General features: G+C 43.0%; 2 protein-coding genes across 4 annotated transcripts; both read left to right on the plus strand.

Annotated features, from left to right (window-relative positions):
* Window positions 1-24: 24 nt before the first annotated feature.
* Window positions 25-11,821, plus strand: c2cd2 (C2 calcium dependent domain containing 2). Its single transcript, XM_028421182.1, has 13 exons — window positions 25-835; window positions 1,206-1,301; window positions 2,526-2,645; window positions 4,438-4,539; window positions 4,704-4,820; window positions 6,042-6,150; window positions 7,149-7,257; window positions 7,372-7,436; window positions 7,511-7,626; window positions 8,089-8,251; window positions 8,454-8,695; window positions 8,959-9,226; window positions 10,167-11,821. Exons 1-13 carry the CDS (start codon window positions 554-556, stop codon window positions 10,385-10,387), a joined length of 2,010 nt encoding a protein of 669 aa, XP_028276983.1. The 5' UTR covers window positions 25-553; the 3' UTR covers window positions 10,388-11,821.
* A 911-nt stretch (window positions 11,822-12,732) lies between these two features.
* Window positions 12,733-20,856, plus strand: prdm15 (PR domain containing 15). Of its 3 annotated transcripts, none has more exons than XM_028421360.1 (24): window positions 12,733-12,793; window positions 13,339-13,378; window positions 13,460-13,553; window positions 13,805-13,958; window positions 14,053-14,205; window positions 14,290-14,398; window positions 14,496-14,579; window positions 14,702-14,914; window positions 15,342-15,554; window positions 15,636-15,730; window positions 15,808-15,895; window positions 15,987-16,154; window positions 16,861-16,955; window positions 17,070-17,201; window positions 17,375-17,515; window positions 17,616-17,779; window positions 17,897-17,976; window positions 18,364-18,483; window positions 18,585-18,716; window positions 18,841-18,924; window positions 19,162-19,337; window positions 19,433-19,513; window positions 19,781-20,002; window positions 20,217-20,856. In XM_028421360.1, the coding sequence occupies exons 2-24, from the start codon at window positions 13,345-13,347 to the stop codon at window positions 20,745-20,747; spliced, it is 3,363 nt and encodes a 1,120-aa protein (XP_028277161.1). In that variant the 5' UTR covers window positions 12,733-12,793; window positions 13,339-13,344; the 3' UTR covers window positions 20,748-20,856. The 3 variants fall into 3 exon arrangements, with proteins under 3 accessions (XP_028277161.1, XP_028277162.1, XP_028277163.1); XM_028421361.1 differs by having other exon boundaries at window positions 14,523-14,579; XM_028421362.1 differs by having other exon boundaries at window positions 19,781-20,027; window positions 20,217-20,505.
* The last annotated feature ends 3,599 nt before the right edge of the window (window positions 20,857-24,455 follow it).

Raw genomic sequence — 24,455 nt, forward strand, 5'->3', positions numbered from 1 at the left:
AGTTCGTGCCACATATCCCGTTTCCAAACGACAACTTTGTACAGTCAGCCGCAAACCAAGTCCAGCGGGAAGGACTGCACTCTTCGTCTCCAGAATGTTTTCCGTGGACTCTTACTCCGTTTCTGGATACCGCCTGGTGGAGCACAAACACAGACTTTGGAAATAGGTCATTTTGGGAAACTCGGTGGTTTTGTAGCTACTAAAGAATAGCTAGTTAAGCGAACTGTGACGAAGATTAGCCAACCAAGCTAACGACCGTATTTCAATGAGGAGTGCGCTAATATGCAGGTTTATTTGATCCCTAGCAACCTTTAGCTTCGTGACAATGGTGTAGTTATTTACCACTAGCGTGTAGCTTTAAAGACTGTTCTGTACTCCACTATGGATAGCGATAAGCATCATTTGTATTAGGGGTTGATGTGTGTGCTGTTGTCAGCAGAGTGATTGCCTCCATTGATATCGCCTTTCCTTAGCCAAATAATTACTATGAGGTTGCCAGGACATTTCACAGAGGAGGCGTGTTAAGCTGCGATCATCGCTTTAACTGCAAAGAATGTCCGACTTGGAAAGTTCTAGTTCATATTTCGGTTTGGAGGATCCGCAGTGGCTATGCATGGTCACTCTGTTTATCGCATCCCTGGTGACTCTGGCACTGTATTTCGTACAGTACATCCAGCACAGGGTTCTAGGAAATAAGCGGAGAGCAGTAGAGGACAATGCGGCGAAGGAGGAAGCCGCCGCTTTGTTGGGATGGGCGCTGTCACTGAATAGCTGGAAAAGTCAGTGGAGAGGAGCCTGGTGCAGGGCTCTGAATGACGAGTCAAGGAAGCGAGGGGTAAGTCTCATGACCACCGCTCTCCTGTGTGGCAGGTGACTCCAATAAAGTACTTCCAGCATGTCATATAACGGTGCAGCCAAACAAAGTCTCAAGTATGCTTTCATGGATGAGTTTATGTGCATCTCATTGCACCTTCTTGGCATGCCAGGCCCATGTTTGATGGTTGTGACACCTTGCTTTAAAAATAATTATAAAAAAAACACACATACCTACCCTTCCTATATTTGTGGAATTATAAAGTCACAAAATATGTATTGAGTTTCCCATTGTTATAAGGTACAGCACTGATCATTGCTCAATAGCGGGCAATTTTCCAGATCTGCAGTAAGAGTTGTTGTTCTAAAGATGCTATCTTCGTCCACATCAGGGAACGGTTCTGCTGACATTTGAAGAGGATGGACTTCAGACATCAGAACTCATGGTCAGCCAAGTGTCCAGCTTTCAGAAGTCTGCCAGTAATAAGGTAGAGTGTCAGTTTCTGTATTCGCTCATACAGTGATCAGTGAAGATATTTTGAAAAAAATAACTAGATCAGTTTTGCCCCCTGCTGCAGCATTCATATGGATTATAGCAGGACATACTAATGGAGTCCTGTCCTTTTAATTTACTCTTCTTCTCTGATTCAGCTGAGAGAGAATACTGCCGCAACAACTAGTACTGCTTTTCAGCCTGCACCAGACAAGCACTTACGCATCAACTGGCTAACTTTAGTACAGACATTTTAACCCCAATCATTTAGATTTGGCAAATTAATCTGCTTAGCATTGCTTAGCGGGGCTCTACATGCTCATTATGATAATCAAAAGGCACTATGAATGACTACGGCTGCTTAGAAAAAGGCTATGAAACACTTGCTGGCTCCTTCTTTTATCAGTTCTACAGATTATGTGCCAGCTTGCTGCAGACTGTGCAAACCAAACTGCCACCAGCAGGTTTTCATTTTTCAGAGAGGTCAGATAAGGACAAATTGCTCACTGTGTTGTCAGCCTGGTCGGCTTTGCGGTGCTCCCAATGCAAACTCAGCACTTTCTTTGTCTTCGTGATGATATGGACTAAAATACCAGGTGCTCTGTTGTTGAATGCAGGCAATTTAATGAACAGAGGCTTATTTTTACCAACATGCTGTGTGTATGCATGCGCACGCATGGTGTGCATGTGCTCTAAGAAGCTTATGTAGTTGTCAAGCTCAGCACTAAGGAGATGCGGACTGACAAGAACACTCCTGCACCTATGTTTATGTTCAAGTTTCCTCTTTCAGTGATTTCATTCTGACATCAGAACAAATGCAGAGTGTATGTGGTTCCAGTTCATTACTGAAATGGACTCAGTTGAATGTGTGTATCATCGCTGCACAAGTGATTTGTTGTGCTCACAGATGATTGAACCTGCTGATAATGGCTGTAGAAGCTAGTGCGGGTCCTATGCTGTGAAAATCTTCTCACCAATGTATTTATTTTGGATCAGTTTCTCTATAACCAGTCCCTCTGGTTTTGTTTCAGTATGTTTAGTTTTAGTGTGATTACGCAATATATCATGAGCCTTATTATCAGTGCAACACATGAATTCACTCACAGCACCTTACTCTGATGTGTAGTACAATTTTGAGTTTCTGTGTTTGAACTGCTGTTGCTTTGTAGGTCTTACATTCTCAGTAGGTTTCAGTTCACACTCACTGTCTTCCCAACAGGCTACTTGCTGCAGTGTGGTTGGGGAGAAGCTTCAGTTCTCTGTCAGTGCTGCGTCGACATCCATGACTACAGCAGATCCTTGTAAATACACAGTCTGTATAGCTCCACTGGAGCTGAAGGTAAATGTTTTATGTTTATGTCTCTCTCTGCTCGTTTGTTCTTTTGTAAACCATCCATTTAACTTTGAGGCTTCTGGAACAGAGTTACATCCTTTGGAAGTCATTGTGGTTTAGTTTAATGGGAGATTTTATTGAATGCGATGTGCTGCCCAGCATTGGCTCACTGCTACCAGTAGCATTAGATTAAATGGTCAGGCTGTCTTTCTATTCTTGGCACGTGTCCCAAAGACCATATCACCATCCCTGTCAGGCTCATATCTAGTAAGGCATTCCCATTTTGCGTGCATTCACATTTGTCAGGGGGTCTGTACAGGACTGAGGTTTTGAACTTATGGCACTGATGACTCATGACTCTTTGTTCTTACCTGGAAATTACAACAATTTGTTTGATTTGTGGCACACCCACAGTGTTTTCCAACACTGCCCCCTTTTATAGACATGGATGTAGTGAAGCAGTGCAATAGGTCATGTATATTAAGCTGGGATAAGCTTATATCCTCAGACCTAGATTCAGTGTTCCATTTTCAGCAATGTATGGATCCTGTTAGCTATTTATGCTAACTCAATAGTATTAAGGTTATTTTTAAATCAATAAGGTGCTTGTCACTCTCTTAAGCTAACTGTGCCATAAATACAGCCTGAGTGAGAAGCTAGGAGGCTAAAGTCAGGATTAGAGTTGGGGCGTTTTTGTTTTGGTTGTGGATCCACTGTTGTTGCAGCGACATAAAGGAAGCCTCTTGTCTCCTTTTCACTCTCACTGTTTTGGCTCAGCCTGGAAAAGTCAGAAAGCCCTTTCAAATGTTTCCATCTATCCACTGGAACATTTGTTTGCTTTTGACTGAGATCCAAGCTAGAATACTCCTGTTTTGTCGTGTAACAAGTTCATGGACATGTGGAACAGAAGCCACAGAGCATTTAGTGTATAATGACACAACAATTCAGCCAGCACACTAAGGTGTGCTGCTCAGTGTACTTTGTCTTTTAATACACTGCTACACCACATGACCTGTTGCATGAGTGACATGTGACATATGTCATCCTATTCATTTTGAAATAGAGACACAACATTTGCATATATGTTGCGTAATACCAGCCGCTTTTCTCTTTATTGGGTGGTGTATTACACTACTTGGTTCCTGTTTTTCTGTATTAATGAGTGTAGTAGTGATACATGTCATTACTTCTACTTGAAGGTGTTTGTATAAAGTGATCCAAACCTTATCATTGCCAGCTTTGATGTTTTTCTGGATCATCTAAGTATTCCTGTTGCTGTCTGATGAGGCCTTTGTTTGGCATCACAGAGGCAGCTGTTCAGTCTTACACAGGAATCCAGGCATGCTGGGGCAGGATGGTTCAGTATGTTCACTGTCCCACTCTTTTGTCTGATCCTCTTTCTCTTTCGCATTGATAAGTGTTCTACACCAGTAGTTCCCCAAGAAACCTATTTCCTGAAGGGCTGATTGAAGAGGAATTGTAGGGGTTTTTGTAGAGTGTAAGGTGTTCACCATGACATTGAGATTGAGAGAAAACAGATAGTAGTGCAATTCCAGTACTCTTCACCAGATGTTCTCACTGCTTTTAGAAATCACAGATCTACAAGAATTAATGGTTTAGTCGTCAATCATCAATGTTTCTGTGATTTGCATTTATGTTAAAGACCACAATCACTCATTTATCCTTTGGTTTTGTTCCCTCACTTCACCTTCATCTTTACTCAAAATGAAACAGATAAGCAATAGCTGTAATTGATTAGTATTGTGTCATAAGGCATTATTTACTTTCTCTTTCTCAGTTGAATTTACACATGCAAGAAGCTAAAGATGAGGTCAAGGTGAGCTGGAGTATGTCTCACATGGAGACAGAAAAGCTGCAGGTGAAGCTCACCTCCACCCAGGTAATTTTAAAGCTGCTGTGTTTAAAGCTATTGATATACCTTAACAAAGACAAAAGTCACATAATAATGGGAGTTATTCTGTTTTAAGATTAAAGATTAAAGCTTCAGTTTGTGGGTCTTTTACCATTCAAAAAGTGATTGTGTTTAATGACTCTCTTTCTTAGAATAATGCCAACATATCCAGTGTATCAGCCATAAAGGAACAGTTGAGAAAGTTGCTATGCACAACCCACCCCACTGTGCTGCTGAGCTGCAGGCCTGCTCAGGCCTCAGAGGTCAAGGTGAGTGTCTGATGTAAGACCGTCGTTCCAGGTCACTGCTCGCTGTGTGCTGCGATCTGACAAACCTGACCTGAATGCATGTTTTTCGATCCAGGCCTCAAAAGGCAATTTAAACAGAACAATATCACTCTGTGTTTGATGGTAGTCTTGGCAAGTTTGTGGCAACTCCAGCAGCTTGCAGCCTTAAGTCGTGGTAAAACCTGTGTTAAGGAGGGAGTCTAAGTTTGCTGTGTTCTTATGTGGTACTAAAACGTTTTTACAGATGCACTCTCTGCGCAGTATATGTTCACATTTACAGCAAACATTTATGGTAAATAGGTAAATAATATTAGAATAAAAAATAGCATGACTTCTAACAAGGTCATGTTTTTGTTTGTTGATGAGTATCACACTCACTGAGCCTTAGGTTACAAGCACTGTTAATCTAAGTAAGCTATTTGGCTGCCTGTTTGAAAGACTCAAATACATATTGCAAGTCAACAAGGTCAAAAGTCCTTGAACTTGTTTTCAGGAAGGTTTAATTTAGTTGCTCTCCATTCATTGAATAGCGAATTGCATTTTTCATTCTGCATTTTGTGTTTGTTTGAAATTTTAAAATGGTCATGATAATTGGTTGGTGCCTAGTTCTGATGCAAAGTCAACACACAACTACTACTTGTTATGCAAATAATATGATGCAAATTCTGTGATCCTAATGTGTTCAATTCAAACTATGATAAGATGGCCTCCTGACCAGAGTTGCTTTGCAAATGTTACATATATTTTTTTCTTACAAAGAATAATAATGCATTATAGAAACCAGTATTCTTCTGTTAATTCCTGGATGATAATAATATTCAATTAAATGAAAAGACTGCTCTGTTCCATTTCTGACAGACATTTGATCTTCTCTGCAGTACGGTTGTTTACAACATCGTGTTGCTAAAAGCATTAAATTGTTGCTCTAAATACTGCAGCCAGTGGATCAAAATGTTGAATTATTACATCCCTACAAGTAAATACTCACATAGATGGCCAGAAAGAGGTGTGTTTCCACCACCCCTCTGATAAGAAAATGAAATGTGTCACACCATGTACATTAAGACATCACTCGTAGTTTAGGAGTCAAGAACGTGCACCCTGATAGTTTCTTTAATTTCCAATGAATGCATTTTTCCTTAATTGTTTTTTTGATCATACCCCTTTGGATTCTGATCGTGTGCTATGTGTTTTCTTCCATAGGAAACCCTCAGTAAAGTGACATCACCCCCAAAACCTCCCCGCGCCCACGACTGGAAGCTGCTAGTAAAAAACATCCGGATCACACTCAGTCAGGAAGAAGATGCTGCAGGTTGGTTGCATGCACTTTAGATGTAAACAAATGGAAACAAATACCGTCACTGCTGACGTCTTTATCACCCTTTACAAAGCATACCACTGAAAGATTATAGCTCCGCTAGATCGCATCCTCTCAGCTAACAAACATATTTCCTCAAATGTCCCTCTGCCCTCTCTGTAATTTCATTACCCTCTAAAATATAAGATATTTCTTTACAGACTGATAAACCAGCTTAATAGCAGTGAGACATGCACTGTTTGGCCTTGGTTTTTGTCGTCATGGCAGACTGTACATCCTCTCCAGAGAACAGGGAGGAGATTTCTTGGTGATCCTTTAGTCAAAGCCAAACAGTGGCAGTTAAATTATAATGTGTACACATTGGTGTGCACAGATCTACAGATAAATAAGAATGAAGGAGTGATGGATGTAGAGAACGGTCAATACTTAGACCTGATGAGAGGCTGTAAAATGACCATCCAGTGATAAAGTCTTCAACTTTGCGTCGGTTGTTATAGTGATGAGTCATTTTCTAATTGTGAGTCAGCGGTTGTCTGGACTCCAGACATCCTCCTAAGTATTCTGCCCAACACTTAAAATCGTACAGCAGACAAGGCAACAGTACTCATCACTTCACTGTGTAGTTCCCTTTCTTGAAGTAACAACAGCAGCTCTCAGCTTAGCTATGAGGGACACATCCAGATCTGTTTTGTCCATAGGGCTTTAGCTGATATCCTATTCACACTGTGTTTGTGTACTAAGGTTCTGATAAATTGCCCAACAAAAAGGCTTGCTGTGTTCTGATGAAGTCCTTTTGAGGCTTCTTTAACGTATACATAATTTATCACACTACAATGTATGCTGACCTCGCTTTTGTCTATTAATCAGATAATGGAAGTGACCAAAACAACATTTCCCCTTGCCTCAACATGTTTTCTTTGATCTGCGGTCTAAAGATTTGTGAATGAGTTTGCTGTCACACACACTGTGATATGTTTTCTGCTCGTTTGTAGGCAGCATGAATCCTCTGTGTGTGCTGCAGTTAGACGATCCCCCACAAAAGTTTAACACCTCTGTTTTGAAGAACACAGCCAGTCCTGCCTGGGACCAGCCGTTTATCTTGTAAGTTTGACCTCAGATGCCATCACTGACTTTGCAGATATCGTGTGTGTTTTTGGTGAATTACATAATGCACAAATATGATTTAAATACTCTCTAATATTGCTCTCTCTCAAGTGAATTAAATGGACGATCAAAAGAGTTGAATATACAGCTGGTGAATGATGGACAACCTCCAGAGAGTAAGTAAACTCACCTGTAGATTTTATGTTGTATGAGGAGCACAGACTAAATGAAGCTATTTTTTCTTCCACAGATTCCTTACTAGGTCAGGTGTCGGTGCCTTTCGATCTTGTAAAGAAGCAGCCCAAAGGACAGCAAAGATTTGCACTCATGACCAAAGATAAAGTGACTGGATCACTTACTACTGACGTAAGACCATCAAAATATTTCTATACTATATGTCTGGTATGAGGTGGCAGAGTCATGTGTCTGTGTTTGCCTGAATTGCCTGGTTTTGTCAGTCTTGGTCATGATTCAGGAGCTAGTTGGAGGGCCAGTCAGTAATTAGTTAAATGTCAGTGGTTTAGGATTTAGTGGCATCTATTGGTGAGGTAGCAGATTGCACCACAGAGCCATTCGTGTCCCTCCTTTTCTAAGCATGATACTTCATGTAAAAACAGAAAGCAGAAGTGTTTCTCTGCAGCCAGGGTTTTACTGAAGGACCTTCTCACTGTCCAGACATTAAGGGTTCATTCAAAGCAAACATGAATGTTACAAGACAGGGCTTGTACACTAATAATTCCAACCTGAATTGTACACACCCATTTATTTATTTTTTGTGTGTGTGTCTGTGATGTTTATTTAGAATATTAACTTTATTATATCTTGTAGTTTACCTACCTGGAACCCAGTGAGGTGAGGTCCTGGCACCCTCCAACCCCAGCATCCAATAAGAGGGTGGAGATGGACCGTACAGTCATGCCCTGTGGCACTGTGGTCACCACCATCACTGCAGTGAAGAGCAAGCCGGGCCGACTGCCCCCACTCAACACAGGTACAGCACTGTGAGATCACACGGTGGCAAGCATCAGTCTTCTTGTGAAATACAGTTTGAAGCACATGCAGAGTTATATTGATTGTACTGCTGCTGCTACGACAGTCTCAGCAGTATGTGGAGACAGAGTGAGTGTTTGAGAATTTTGTTGAGAAGGACAGACTTCTTAGAGCATTTGATGACACAATGTTTGCTCTCTCAGATCCTGTCCAGAAAGCAGTGGTCACCAAGCCCAAGCTTGTGGAGCGCCGTGTTTCAGAGCAGGCATCTATGCTGGGGAGCACAGTCAGTAAGGCTTTGTCCTCTTCTGACACTGAACTGCTGATGCTCAATGGAACAGACCCAGTGGCCGAGGCCGCCATCAGACAACTCCACCAGTCTGCCAAACAGAAGCTCAAGTCCCCGGTGAAGAAGAGTACCATCATCATCTCTGGCATTGCTAAAGTAAGGATGAATTTTAGATGATGGTTCACTTGTACGATTTCACAGGTGGACAGTATTTTCTGTTTTGGAAGTCTGGTTCCAGTAGCGGTTTTTAATCTGTTGTGTTTCAGTAACCACGCTTTCCTCACCTGTCTTTTTGTTTTCTTAATCCAATGATTAAAACTGGGACTACCAGTGTAAACTGTCTCCTTAATCACATTGTCAAAGCGAATATGACTACAAGAAATATTTTTTTTAAAAACCAGACTTGCTTTATTTCACAGACACCTTTGTCTCAAGATGATGAGCTGGCTCTAATGGCGGATTATGCAGCAGCGATGGACGCCTCCATGTCAGAAAGCAGCTCTACTCAGGATATGACTACAGCGATTGCATCAGGGACCAGTAGCGTTCCAGAGGTTTCTGAGCCGCAGGAAGGCCCCAGTGGTGTAGGCCGGCCTCCAGAAGACTGGGAGAGCCAGACTGGAGAGGAACTAAACCATACCTCACTTTCCATGTGTGTGTCTGAGGCGAGCTGCAAGAAGAGCAGAGGTGAGAGCCCATAGAGCAGGACTCATTACCCTTTCTGTGATTGGACACAGCAGACTGTTATAGAAGTATTATTGTATAAATCTCACATGCAATCCTCAAGAACATATTTCCTTAAAGACAGAACTTGAAGAGTTGTCTATGTTTGGCTGTTTTTCACGGCCATCTGTTACCCCTCAGTGATGCAGTATGTTCTTTTCTCTCTTTTCCTCCAACTGTTTGAACCTTTCCTTTTTTTGAACTATCACCACTGCCATCTTAGAGGAAAGCAGTGCTAAGCACTCAATATGTGCTGATGAGTAAGTTTCTTCACCAGTTACTTGGTACTCTAGTACACAGTACGTAGTATTCTAGCTGTAGTGTAGATAATGTGTGTGTGTGTTTAATGCATTTAGAGGTGTAGTGGGGCTGCACGAGATAGACAATGAAGCGGCATGATCATGTCAGTATGACACACAGCTAGGACTTTTATTAAGATATGCCACCTCCTCACACTACAGTACAGTATGTGCTGCATGAAGGATTCATGTAGGACATTCATAGTCGTTAGTCTATAATGTTAAATCTGATTAAGCTAATCTAAAGACATGAAGAATAACCCAGACATTTGCTGAAAGAGAGGAATGATGCTCTCAGACAGGATGATCTGTGTGGCTGCTCACTCATGGTACAGTTAGCATGTGTTAGCTGGTGATTAAACACATTTTGCTAGCGTGAGTGTCACTATTCAAACCTTTTTTTCTGTAGAAAAATGACTCAATCCACGCTTGTCATTTATTTCACTAGGACTAATTTCTAACTAACACACATTCTGCTTCAAATTGCTGCTGAAAGGATCACTAAATATGGCTGTTTCTTTTTTTTCTTGAGTGGGGTCATTCTGACCGTGTCCTTGCCCGAGGCGATGTTAATGACTTTTTCCTCTCATCCTCCTTTGCTACAGGCAGCTTCCTTCACAAGAGTGCCAAGCTCTTCTTCCGGCGGCGTCACCAGCGCAAGGACCCAGGGATGAGCCAGTCACACAATGACCTGGTTTACCTGGAGTCCCCGGCCGCAGTGGAGCGGGCCAGCCGAACAGCCACACTTAGCCGCATGCTCAACCGCAAGAGTAAGAATAAGAGCAAAGCAAACGGCTCTGCCTCCATGGGGGAGCCACACGCGTGACCCCACGCCCAACTTTTCTCCCTAACCTCAGTCCCTCCCACATTGTCAACTACCATCATCAACTCTGCTTCAAAGTTGCACTGGCAAACATCCTCACTAACCCACTCCTCTAATGCCTACATACCGGAGCTCCTCTGTCAGAACAAGTGGAAAAACATCTTCTTTTATGGCAGTTTTAGAAGAAGCAGCATTCCACTAACAGCAAGTACGTGCATGTGTGGATGAAGGAAGAAGATATCCTGTCCTGGACTGACGGCATTTCAGAGGAAATTACTGTGCATGTTTCTTTTTTATCTGATTTTATGAAACATTTAAAATCTTTAAGTGCTTTTATGGCCTGGTTACAGACTGAGGCGACTGATGTTGGCCATCACCCTTTACCTCACTGAGGGTGAAGAGAAAGCTCTCCCTGCTGTAAACCGTAAGCTTCTTATGGTGAATCAACAGGACCAAAGATGAAGAGCAGAGTGGTGTTTGTATGATTTGCACAATTTTAGTACCTTTTATTTAAAGTGCAATGACAGGAGCTACTCTTGTGATGAGGACTCTTTTGTACTTCTTTGTGTTAAAAACATTCACAAAGGGAGATGATCTGTTTAAGTGGGAGAAAAATGTGGACTGCTTGTTGACACTAATATGAATTTTTGTTTGTATGAAATCCTTCTAAATTTACCCCAAATAAAACATCAATTATGTAATGTCCATATAAAAGCGAGCTATCCCAAGAAAATGTCAGCCTTGTGTTTAACAAAGATGGCAAACAGTCATTTTGCAATAGTTGTTGGCATTTACAGAGGTTGTGTTAGAGTGTGCCGCCTCCTATGAAACACCCTTCTGCTCAAACAGCTGAGTATTGTGTCCTTTCTGGTGTTTTCAAATGATATGCAATTTTCTTTGTCTTCCTAAAATATTCCTCCTGTACACTGTTAATGTGTCAAAAGGGAAGTGAACGAACCTTTACCCAGGGACTGTAACGTTACACTCGGACATGCTTATACCATTAATGTAACTTGCTCATGAACAAAAAGTGTGAAGACATTTGGGAGCAACCAAACAGTTTGGATGCTTTTTTTTAGCCAGCTAATGATTGTATATTTTTTTGGTGAGCAGCTCGTTTCTGTACATCATATTAACTACTGTTTATGTGTTTAAGTTATTTTCATGCAGCACAGTGACACAGAATTAACAGATTGCCTTACAGTTATTCTGAGGAACACCATGGCTGCACAACGTTTTTTTTTTGTCCTGTGGCAATGGACTGTAGTGAAGTGTTGGTGCAGCTCTGAGACAAACATACCACTGTGTTCATCCACCATCAGCAATGTCCATAATCAAGAAGCCTATGCACATACCTGCTAACACATATCTGTTAACTGAGTGTTTACATTCTAAAACTACCTGATAAATAAAAACACTCACTTGATCATGACAACACTCTTCTGCTGATACAGTGTGGGTGTATTTGTGTCTTGTTATTTACATGGCAGGGCTCTGATCTGCTATCATTCACCATCCTTGACTGCAATTTGCTTAAGAAAAAGAAAAAGGAATACAAATATCAGACAGAAACCCATCCAAACTCTGAGGAATGGAGGCGATAACGGGTTGTTTTAATCACGCTCAGCTTCAGAGCCTTTAGAGTCCACAAGACTACTGTTGTCAAGTGGGGCTGTATGTGATTAATGAACTGCTACCTGAAGTTTTTACCTGCATTTGCTCTGTGCACAGAAACTGGCTGACCTCAGTGTTGTAGCAGAATGTCAGTCATTTCCCTGCAGGGACTGTAACTAATATACATATCCAGTTATTTCATTTTCTGCAATAAATATTGATTGAATAACTGAAATTGTGGTGACACTTTGAGTGCTCTGGCTATATACATATATATATAAATGTACTTAAATTAAAAACCCTGCCAATCTGCAGAAAATATGTTAAGAATTATTTTCAATAGAAATCAACATGAATCATAGTTGTAACTTTTTGCTGCATTGCAAAATCATATTATTAAATATATTTATATTATAATTCAGGCTATTTGAGATTAAATTCAAAACCAATTTATAAAGTAGCTATAATCAGCTGTAAACACCCATAGCACCAGTGTTAATAACTTAAAAAAAGTTCAGAGTAGTAAAACTAAAACGTAGAATAAAACATTACTTAATAACAGGAAAATCATTCAGTCATTAAAAATAGAACAAAGGTGCTTTCGGCATTTTCTGTTGAATGAACTTGCCTACAATTGCGTATTTTCTTGATACTGTCTGTTTGTGGTGTTTTGAATTAAGGCCTACATTTCCCATAATGCCCTCGATGAGACACGTTTCCGGTCCTGCGCCGTTTCTGGAGCGGATTGGAACCCGGAGTCAGGATTCGATAAATGAAGGGTCTTTTGCAGAAAAGGTAACGTCTTTCCACTCTAATGTACTTCGGTTTTCCACTAAACGCCGGCGCAGTTTCATCGTGAAGGTGCAGCAGCTTCGTCCGGTTCGCTCCGAGTTTTCCCGAGCCGCCTGCACTGCTCTCTGCTTGCCGTTGAAAAGCATCGACTCCGGTTTGGGGGTTTGCGTCTCCGGTCCATCCGCCATGCCGACTGTTCTTTGTTACATTTTAGTGAAGAGGAGCCGCTCAGATCGGAGTTAAAACCCGGCTGGAGTTTGGGAACGACTCAAATCCTGGATCCCGTCTCTTAGCCGGACTGCATACGTTAATGCACGCTCTACTGTATAGTGTATACTGTAAGGCAGTATACTGTGGGCTTTGTACAGGTCTGTGGCTGATGCATTCAGGTGCAGCTGAAGTGTCCCACAATAAATGGGAATCCACCTCTGAAGTTCAGCTACATTTACACACTCAGAAAAGTACTTCCTTTATATAAAGAGTGGTAGTTGAATGGTCAGCTCCCCGCTGTTTGTTGGAGGCCTGATATGAAGTGTTTGTGTTTGTAGGTTGACATGATGGCTGAACAGACACCAGAGGAGTTCGTCTGTGAGTATGGAGCCAGCTCTTACTGTCCTGTTTGTGTGAAGTGTAAACTGCACTGTGATGACAGGTGTGGTCCTATGACAGGGTGCGAGGACTGTGGCCAGTACCATGACTCTGAATGTCCAGAGCTGGGGCCTCTGGTGACCGTTCAGGACTCCTTCGTGCTCAGCCGGGCTCGGTGAGTGACAGCTAAGAGTGTTGCGACGGTCACATCATCCATTCAACACATTTTCCAAGAGCAAAAGCAGTGTTTTGTGAAAGATGTTGTGTGTGTTAGTGATGGATGAGCACCTGGCACTATCCCACACATGCTGAGTTAACCTTAGAGCAGTGGTCCTTAAAATATAATAGCCACTTGGGACTCAGTGAAAGGGAGCTGTGTGTGTGGGACGCTCTGTGAAATGATATTTTCATATTTCTTTGGATCAGGTCGTCTCTACCAAACAGCCTGGAGATCAGAGAGGTGGCTGATGGAGAGGAGGGAGTGTTTGTCCTGCGTCGGCTGGTCAAGAGGACGCGATTTGGGCCCTATGAGGCAAAGAGGGTCCCTCACCTGGAGAAGGAGGGAGTGTTCCCCCTGAAGGTGCAGCCTGGTGAACACTGACCATGCTAAGATTACACACTGCCCTTGGCGTTATGTGGATGTGATTGATAACCTCCTTCCTCCTGATGGGCAGATCTTCCAGAAGAACGGTGTGGTGGTGTGTTTTGACTCCAGCAATGAGGAAGATTGCAACTGGATGATGCTGGTACGACCGGCCGCTGACCACACACACCAGAATCTGACAGCTTACCAGCAGGACGACGACATTTACTTCAACACCTCCCAGGTTCTTTCATCAACCATAAACCTGAGCTTTCCAGTGCCGCTGCTGCTGTTGCTCAGTTATTTGTGACTGCTGTGTATTTCTCAGGATGTGCTGCCAGGAACAGAGCTGAGGGTCTGGTATGGAGCTTTCTATGCCAAGAAGATGGAGAGGCCCATGTTGAAGCCTCTGCTTCAGCCACAACTGCCTCCATCAGGTAGATTTTTTTTCAGGCATCACATCTTGGATGCTGCGGTTTGGTGCCATGGCAACCGTATATATATATATATATATATATATTTTCTGTTAATCAGATGTGACGTCTTCATCTGCTAAAACAGAGACCTCAGAAAAATGTGCAGCCACTGTGCCTCCATTGGCTGAAGACCACGGTGCAGGTGAGCTGATTCATCACCCTTTTCTATCAGGAACTTTCCTCTTCAGCTAGGTGTGGTTTGGCCGGGCGGTCACATAAGACGCAGTGTCATTATTGCTCCGTCTGACTCCTCTGCGATCACAGGCAGCATGCTGAGTCACCTAAACGAGGGGAAGACAGTGACACTGCTTCCCGTCGACCCGCTTTTGCCCCAGGAGGAGAGCCCGGTTGGCCCCGATGAAGAGGAGGAGAGCAGCCCTCCTGCAGCTCAGCCTGCCCCTAAGAGAGGGCAGAGCCGGGGGAGGAGAGCGAAGGGACGCAGGCCTGGAGCTGCTGCTGCTGCAAGCAAAAACAAAGGTGAGAGAGGAAAGTGAGGCAGGCAGGTGTAGTGGCGTCCCTTTTGTATCAGTCACTTTTAAAAATATATCAACAGATGTAATATGTTTCTGTTGAAAAAAGCAAGTACACCTTTAGCTGACCAGTCCATCTCCATTTTACATGAAGATTCTGCAAACTTCACTTGAGGCAGGAAGCAGTTCTCCTCAATTCAGATGGGGTAGTCAGCCATCTTCCCACTGACATCTGTGGCCTCAGACTGGGAGGTGCCAGTATGATCACATCATCTGCAAGAGGCAGAAATGTGATCCTAGGGTTCTCAAAACAGAGGCCTCCTCTGCACCGTGTGACCCAGTCAATATCCTAACAAGAGATTTCTTATTGTGAGATTGATGAGTCAGTTTGCACTGCTGTACTGTACATTTTACACTGGATCCCTGCTGTGCAGATGTGAAGCCTCCGGCAGGGAGCTCAGGGCCGGTGGCCTCAGAGGCGGCGGCAGTAGCAGCAGCAGTGAGCAGCAGCCTGCTGAGCACTCCAGACAGCACCGCTATCATGAAGAGACACAAAGCCAGAGAGCACAAAAGGGTTTACCGCTGCTCCCTCTGCAACAAGGTCTTCCAGAACAGCAGCAACCTTAACAGACACATCAGATCTCACGGTAGGTTCCCAGCTAGTTTTCATCTCTGTCTGAGAGGAAGGCGGGTGTGTAACATTAAAGAATCCCCTCATGTCCTTCCAGGTGATAAGCTGTTCAAATGTGATGAATGTGACAAGTTGTTCAGCCGCAAGGAGAGTCTGAAGCAGCACATCTCTTACAAGCACAGCAAGAACGTGGTGAGTGACCCTCCTGACTGTGGCCGAAAAAAGGCTTTAGCCTCTGATCGCTCATGTCTTTATGTTTTTATGTGCAGCCTGACCAAGAGTACAAATACAAATGCAACACGTGTGAGAAATCCTTTCGCCTGGAAAATGCCTTAAAGTTCCACAACTGCCGGACAGGTAAGTCTTTTTATCCCTTCAGCACCTTTCTGATGATGTTCCTGACACATTCCTGATCCTGTCTGACATCCTTCGTTCCTTCCACCTCCAGACGACAAGACGTTCCAGTGTGACATCTGCTCACGCTTCTTCTCCACCAACAGCAACCTCTCCAAGCACAAGAAGAAGCACGGGGAGAAGCTCTACTCCTGTGAAATCTGCAACAAGATGTTCTACCGCAAAGACGTGATGCAGGAGCACCACAGGAGGCACGGCGTGGGTGAGCCAGGCAGAGAACAAGGCTCCATGATTGACTGATTCATTTTCTAAACGCTGTTTTATTCCATTTGTACAATGGTGGTGACACACACATAATTATGACATTTAGTTCTCTCATTCTACAACAAAGGAAAAAAACATGTCATGAGATTTTTTTTCAAAAATTATGATTTTCAAATTTATTAGGTTTAAAAATGAATTTTTTTAAAGTATTCAGACTCTCTGTTCAGCGTCGCTTATCTGGAAATGTTTTTCCTCCGACTCTCAGAGCCATTGGGCAAACTCCGAGCAGGCTGTCATGTGCTTTTAAGTCAGGGGTAGCTTACTTCTAGTAGCCAGTCTACCAGAAGCAAGCCTCACCGACAGAGAGATGCACAGATGGTCATCCTTGCAGCTGATCTTCTCATACCTGTAGCCAAGAACTCTGGACCCTGCTAATATTTTTACAGCTTGAAATAGTGTCTGGCTCCTGCAGCAGGTAGCTGATGTCTGTAGCACTGCGTTGGGAGGTCTGTTTGCAGCCAGCACACACAGCTATTTCATTTAAAGTTCAATTTGATGTGCACAAAAAGTCAGCACTCGACACACTCAGTTTGTCAAAGCTCGCATAGCATTTATCATATAGCTGCACCTTCAGCTGTAACCATATGTCTTCTGTCGCCTTTAATGTAAACTAATGTAAACTAACCCATAATGCATTTGGACAGGACCGAAGCACATGAAGAGAGAGGAGCTGGAGGTCAACGGAGAAGAAGGGACCAAGTACAGGAAGGAGCCGTCGCCCTGTCCGATCTGCGGCAAGGTGAGCGCAGCAGCCAGGATTAATGGCTCACAAAATCAGGAGGGCAAATATGCAGCCTGGGTGTCTGCAGGTATTCAGCAGTGGCCTGCATACTCTGTGTGTCTGTGTGCACAGGTGTTCTCCTGCAGGAGCAACATGAACAAGCACCTGTTGACTCATGGTGATAAAAAGTACACCTGCGAGATCTGCGGCCGCAAGTTCTTCCGCGTGGACGTCCTTCGAGATCACATTCACGTGCACTTCAAGGTAACCTGCAGGGTTACTTCAACTTCGGTGACAAGCTCATAGTTCATCAATAGGACATACAGGATCGCCCTCCAACCTTACCTTTTATCATATTTTAATTCTTTTCTCATTTGGTAGCATAAACATCATCCAGCACTGTATGCATTTTAATACCAACAATGACTTTGCTCCAGGACATAGCCTTAATGGATGAACAAGAGAGGGAGGGTTTCATCAAGAAGATTGGGATCTCAACAGGCGACAGCGACGAGTCGGACGATGATGAAGAGGAGGACGATCCCGAGCACCACAAATACAACTGCAAGAAATGTCAAGTAAGCCTCATCCCAACAGGCACTGAGACATTCAGCACAATGTTTGCCTTATTCACTGAGCATCACACATGTAACACGTTTTCTGCTTCTGGGCTTCTAGCTGTCATTTGCAAAGGGCAAAGAGTACCTGAAGCACATCATGGAGCTGCACAAGGAGAGAGGCTACGGCTGCGCCATCTGCAACCGCCGCTTCGCACTGAAGGCCACGTACAACGCCCACCTGGTCATCCACAGAGAGCAGCTTCCCGACCCCGCAGTGCAGAAGTAAGGCTGCGGCAAATGTGGAAACACACATTTGGTGTCGGCCAATTCCATGGAAGGCCATTGAGACATTCATTTTACGAGCTGATCCCTTAAATTCCCTCCTGCTCTGTCCTACAGGTACATCCATCCCTGTGAAATCTGTGGCCGAATCTTCAATAGTATCGGTAACCTGGAAAGACACAAGATCATCCACACAGGTGAGAAACGGGTGTATATATACCAGCTTATGATCACATGATGTTAACAGGGAGATCTCATGTCATGCTAACATGCCAATACAACGATATAGTAGCTCTTCATTTAAAAATGTCAAAGACGAATGTCCTGTTACACTCTTTATCTAAGAGTTAGCATTTAACTAGCATTGGGTCAAAGTGTAGCTACATTAAAACATATGTTATATGCTAACTGATAATCACCAATGGATGACTTCAGGAGAAAGGAGACAAATATTTGGTGGGACCTAGGGGTCAGGGCCCCTCTGTTGGTTCACAAAAAAATCATAGGATTATTAATGGGATTAAAAATAATAAAGATCTAAATTGACTGTGAAATATCACATGTGTATTCACATAATCACCCAGGGGTGAAGAGCCACAGCTGTGATAAGTGCGGCAAATCCTTTGCACGGAAGGACATGCTGAAGGAGCACCTCAGGGTTCACGACGATAACAGAGACTACCTGTGTGCAGAGTGTGGGAAAGGTCAGCTCCTACTTTTTATCTGACTGTGTGAACCGCCTCAGTGAACATTGAATTCTTTTGGTCTGGGTCATTGTTATATTGTTTACATTAATCTTATGCAGGCATGAAGACCAAGCACGCTCTGAGGCACCACATGAAGCTCCACAAAGGCATCAAAGAGTATGAGTGCAAAGAGTGTAACCGCAAGTTTGCCCAAAAGGTTAACATGTTGAAACACTACAAGAGACACACAGGTGAGTCAGTGTGTGTGCAACAGCTGGTTACAGCGCATGCATTTTCGCACTATGCATGACTGACTGACTCCACAGAAAGGACATTATGTCACTGTGTGTTTATTCTGTGTCACCACGCCTACAGGTATAAAGGACTTCATGTGTGAGTTATGTGGAAAGACGTTCAGTGAGAGGACGACTCTGGAGACGCACAAGCTCATCCACACAGGCAAGTGTCACGTGTCATGAAGCAGGACAGGTACACACTGCGCTGCTTCTCTGGCTGACTGTTAAAAGGTGAACATAGATGTCGTTTGACTTTTTCCCTCCATATTTAGTCTGGTAAAAGTGAAAAGCAATTCTGCAGCTTGATTTACAAGCAGACTCATTAAAACACTGTAAAAAATGATATGACTGCTTTACTGTTTAACATCCTACTGCGCTGACCCAGTTTCTCTGTCTGCAGTTGGTAAGACGTGGACATGTCCAACCTGCGATAAGAAGTACCTGACAGAGTACATGCTGCAGAAGCACGTCCACCTGACACACGAGAAGATAGAGGCCCAGTCATGTCACCTCTGCGGCACTAAGGTGTCCACCCGGGCTTCCATGAACCGACACCTGCGACGCAAACACCCTGAGGTGAGTCGGGACAGGCCTGTTGGGGATCAGTGGTACGGTATATAATGTGAAGCTGCTGGTGACCTCAGCAGTGCTGTTCCTCTTTGTGCCTGCAGGTGGTGTCTGTGAGACTGGATGATTTTGATGAACTTCAGGAAAATTCAAGCATCAATGACTCGTCCATCAGCATTGTGCAGGTTAGATCGCAGTTCAACATTTCTTGTTGTTGACCATAAAGCCAGTGTGTGTTTGATATGACAGATAGAGCTGTGTGTGTTTTAATCAGTACATCAGCTGCTGAAATGATGCGTATCACTTCCTTAAATCACACTTTTTTGGTCACCGAAGCAGACTTCCTGTTGTGATTCATCACCTGGTATCACATGCATGCTGTGTGACCCGTTTACAGTCTGAGTGAAAGTGAAAGTGAATGTGACCCTGACACTGCCTGTCTGCTCCCGCAGTCCACTCTGACTCTGGACAAAGATGGCATGTCTCAGGAGAGGCCCGGCCGTTCTTCCAGACATCCCAAGAAGAAGCTGAGAGTGTCAGCCGAGCCGGAGCTCTCCGAGTCTGACGAATACGTTGATTTCACCGAGGCCAGACACGAACCCATGGCAGAATTCAATGCTGTCATTGTGGGCGACGAGACTGAGACCAGCTCTGCTGTGCAGAGCATCCAGCAGGTACACATCCAGATTTTAACATTAGGTATTAATGCATTGTGAAAATGTTATAAAGTCATAAATTACAGCCAAGTAATGTGACACTGTATATCCCATCTACAATGTACTTGTTCACTGAGTTATAAAATGATGAAAAGAAAATAAATTGGCAGGTCAATGATAATAATAATTTACTCTCTGCATTGCTGTGATTGACTGATTTTTGCCGTTACAGGTGGTGGTCCTGACCGACCCCAATGCTCCATCGGCCTCATCCCCCAACAGCTCAGTGGGTTTGACCAACATCACCGTCACCCCCATCACCAGCCATGCCCCTGCCCAGTTTACCAGCCTGCAGCCTGTCGCTGTGGGTCACCTGACAGCCAGTGACCGTCCCCTCACACTTGACAATTCCATCCTCACCGTCACCTTCGATACCGTCAGCGGCTCCGCCATGCTCCACAACCGACCCGCCGAGCTTGTCCCGGAGACGGTGGGCCCCAGCGGAGGCGCCGCTTCCCAATCTGTTGCCCACTTCATCAACCTCACCACTCTGGTCAACCCCATGGGCCACCAGCTGGAGGCGCCAACTCTGGCCTGGAGGCCTGTACAAGCGGCCGATGGCAGCCAGGTCGCCCCAGTGGTGGAGGGTGCTCAGGGGGAGAGTCAGGACATCCAGAACCAGGGCCAGGAGCCAGGTCGGCCCAGCCAGAGCCAACCGGCCACCCCGCAGGGCGGCTCCACACAGCAAATGTTTAGCTACTGAGCAGAGAGGGGTGCAGGACACCTCACATTCACAGACATTGTTACATTGTAGAGTAGATTTTTATCCACCTGCTTTGATCACTGTCACCCAGATGCCTCTCCAGCCCCATGGAAGCAAGTTAACTGTAATTGTGTTTTTTATATATATATATATATATATATATATATATATATATATATATATATAGACAAAAGTGGCTAAGAGACATGGTACATTCAGCCTCTTGATGATTATATTTGAAACCAAAGCAACATGAATTTTTAAATGCCTTACCAGCCTTTACAAACGTGCATGTTCCAGATACATCTGCTGCTCAAAACAATGAAATCTAAAAATGTACCAAGTTGAAAAAATGTAATTAATACATGTTGGCTCACTGATGAATTTCAGTATGGACAAAATACTGGAAGCTTTTTTGTACTATTATTTTTAAACAAAATACCTCCTTAGAATGGGTTTCTTGGTTTTTGTTATGTGTGATTAGCACCGATAACTGAACATGATCTTTGTTTTGGTGGACACTATAACACCTGCAAGGAGAGGCAGCCTTCCCTGTTACCTCACACCTCAAATGTGACTGCCTGTTGGAGTCGCTTCCTGTCCTGTTGCTTAATCTGAAGCAGACAGTGATGGATGAGTGGGTGAGCTAACTCTATGACTGCTGTGTGGGACTGGATCAGCAGCTCTTGAAGCAGGTTGAACTTTGTCACTGTGGGGTGAGTATGGTGGAGACAAAGAAAGGGTGAGCCTCTGAAATTATGATTTTATTTAAATATTCAAAATGACTATACTTATAAATATATTTAACCATCATGCATCACTTGAATTTACTACCCTCCTGAGTCATCAGGGACAAAAATGTCCACCTTCAACAAACTGCTATAAAAACATAAGAGATTATTGTTATTACAAGTATTTACAACTTCAGCCCTGATCAAAACTCTGCCAAACATTAAATCATTTTAAGGAATTTAACCTTTTAAATGCTGTACCTAAATGGAAATCACCATTTAAATCTGATGCTACCCAAAAACTAATGCATCAAAGTCAATATTTTGGCAAATCTTTGACACATCCATGACTGACATTAAAAAAAATGCCTTCCAACTTGTTGTATGGAAAATAACTCATTTTATGTGGGTTTTTTCACACAAAAACAACTGTGGAATTAAGTAATCAGACTGATAGATCAGATCAGATATGAAAGGTGAAATTCCTTAAAAATTAAGTTGTTTCACTGTGTTCTGTTGACATATTAGAAAAATTAAAATTAGAATTGTGTATATGCACCAACAGACAAAATGGTAGCCGGGTAAATAGAGGGGAAAGGCCCAAATGGACAAAAAAAGGATGCACAAGGGTTAAATGATAAAATAATAGAAAAATGCAATAAAGGTACTTTTTTAAAATCTATATATACATACATAGATATACATTAAGGGAGTATCAGAAACACTAGCACCTCTTTAAATACCCTATGTTTATATGGTCACCCAGGTCTTAGTGTCTCTTTATCCTCTGTTATATCCCCATTAACTGTTTACACTGACCTTTACAATACAAATGTTAAAACATATGCAAAACACAAGAACCTTTCAGAAGGATCAGTCGGTTTCTGTCGTGGTACCATGAGATCGAGGTGTTACTGGAGTTGTACGTTCACAGGAGGCGAGAAAACAGCTGTGGAGTGACAATATGTTATATTAACGCCATGCAAGTGTGGCTAGAAAATAATAGCATATGAAAAAATATGAAAAGGCAGCAGATTTGACCTGCTTAACATCATGACCTTCATACTCTCCATATCAAGGACTGTTGCTCAATGTGTTCAAACACAGCTGTTGGAGTCTCTAACCCTTCACTGACCCACCACACAGTAAGTACCAGCTTTAGTTTCATACTCACGTTTATTTCTGTTTAAATGAGCACTTGTAATTTATCATATTCATCTATATTTATTATAAAGGTGGACCCAGAGGATGGCGATAAAGTCTGGCAACATCATGCAAACTGTGGTTAAATATTTGTTGATTATTACTTAATAAACTCAAGATGGAAGTTCCACACCCTGACTTTTTGCACCCAGTCAAAACAGTAAGGAAGCCCATAACCTTCTTTATTGGACACCAGCCGCTGCATTCTTGTAATAATTCAGATGCCCACACACACGCTTCAGAGAAAGCCTGAGGAAACAAAGTGACTGAGGTGAAGAGCCAATGCAACACTCTGTAAACACTAAATAACACGGCTGAGCTGCTATCAAAGAGCTGTGACAGGCTGAGACTTCCCGTCAGGCATTTTACAAGATGAACCATTTAATAAACCATTTGGATGGATTATTTATTATTATTATTATTATTAACATCCTTATTGTTAGAGTGTGTTGCTAGTTGTTGCATATACATATTTAAGAGAAATAAAGCCTGTTTCAAATTCAAAAGAAGCTGTTTTTCCCACAGACGGGGCACAAGTGGACATTCCTGATTTACTTTCTTGTTTTTATTCAAGCTGATGAAAAGATATAATTAACACTCAAATGAGAGCTCCTCTTACATTCTAATGATCAAGAGGTGTGATGCTGCCTGAGAGAACACATTTACACTTTACACCAGGGGGGGACTGACACCTCAAAGGGTCTGCGTTCACACTGCGTACAACTCTCACCCCTAAACTAGTGTTAATGCCTGTGTGTGTGTGTGTGTCTACAGGACATTTACATTACATTTACACACACTGTGTGAGTCAGCAGAAGTCTGATAGGAAAGCCTGGCCCCTCACGTACCAGTAAGATCAGTTTATTGTCTCAACAGCCTCCCTGATGACATGTTTATGCTTAGTGGTTTTTACCTGGTCCTTCCAGTTTCCTGATGAATCCTGGAGAGCAGGGTGGAGTAAGGTGATGGATGATGTCATGTGTCAAGCACGGGCAAACAGAGAGGTAGGTTTGTCTGTTATTCATAGTCAGAAAGCAAACAACATAGAGGAAATATTTACATTTGTAGAATGGTTCCATGGTGCCCTCACATGTGTTAGCACTGGGGACACTCTGCATGCTCTGTTTATACAGATATCAGAACCAGAAATATGATATATATATATAAAACATGTGTTTGGGGGGGGTGCAGTTACCTCGATTTAAACTGACCTGGATGGATGAGAGCATCCACAGACAAGCAGTGTGGGTACGCATGTATTGTTTCATACAATCAGTGCAGTGTATATGAGTGAGTATTCTAAGCTCTGGCCTTCACACATATGCATTGGACCATAAAACTGCAGCACCGTGAGATAACCCAGATTTAATCTGCACTACTGTTGCTTTATGATAAGTGAGAAAATAAATCATTTACCTAACATAACACACAGGGTCAAGGCTTCCTGAGTGCAGGACGTGGCCTTGAAAACCTGTCAGATCTCTTCTGACCTTAACTTAAATCCTTAAACTATGCACATATGAACACATGCAAATGAGAATATGAATAAGTGCACTATGTTGCTGTAAGGATACAATCTATTGAAATGAAATGAGTGAAAAGTGTACACAATCATATGTTTAATAATAAAAATGCACAATGCAAAAAATAATTTATGAACATAAGCCTATTATAACATTAGGGTGTTTAAGGTGTGCTATTTAAAAAAAGTCAGAAAGGATGACAGGACATTGTGTCCCTCCCCCCCGCTGGACCGATTTGTGCTGAGAAGATG

Source organism: Parambassis ranga, chromosome 14 (genome assembly GCF_900634625.1).
Source record: "Parambassis ranga chromosome 14, fParRan2.1, whole genome shotgun sequence".
Taxonomy (NCBI): Eukaryota; Metazoa; Chordata; class Actinopteri; family Ambassidae; genus Parambassis; species Parambassis ranga.

Excerpts from the sequence above, each read along its gene's own strand:
- c2cd2 (XM_028421182.1), top strand. The coding sequence starts at position 554 with ATGTCCGACTTGGAAAGTTCTAGTTCATATTTCGGTTTGGAGGATCCG. Across the intron at positions 2,646-4,437 it reads TAGCTCCACTGGAGCTGAAG|TTGAATTTACACATGCAAGA; the intron begins GTAAATGTTTTA and ends TCTCTTTCTCAG. Across the intron at positions 6,151-7,148 it reads TCAGGAAGAAGATGCTGCAG|GCAGCATGAATCCTCTGTGT; the intron begins GTTGGTTGCATG and ends GCTCGTTTGTAG.
- prdm15 (XM_028421360.1), top strand. The coding sequence starts at position 13,345 with ATGATGGCTGAACAGACACCAGAGGAGTTCGTCT. Across the intron at positions 14,399-14,495 it reads GCCACAACTGCCTCCATCAG|ATGTGACGTCTTCATCTGCT; the intron begins GTAGATTTTTTT and ends TCTGTTAATCAG. Across the intron at positions 19,514-19,780 it reads CGTCCATCAGCATTGTGCAG|TCCACTCTGACTCTGGACAA; the intron begins GTTAGATCGCAG and ends CTGCTCCCGCAG.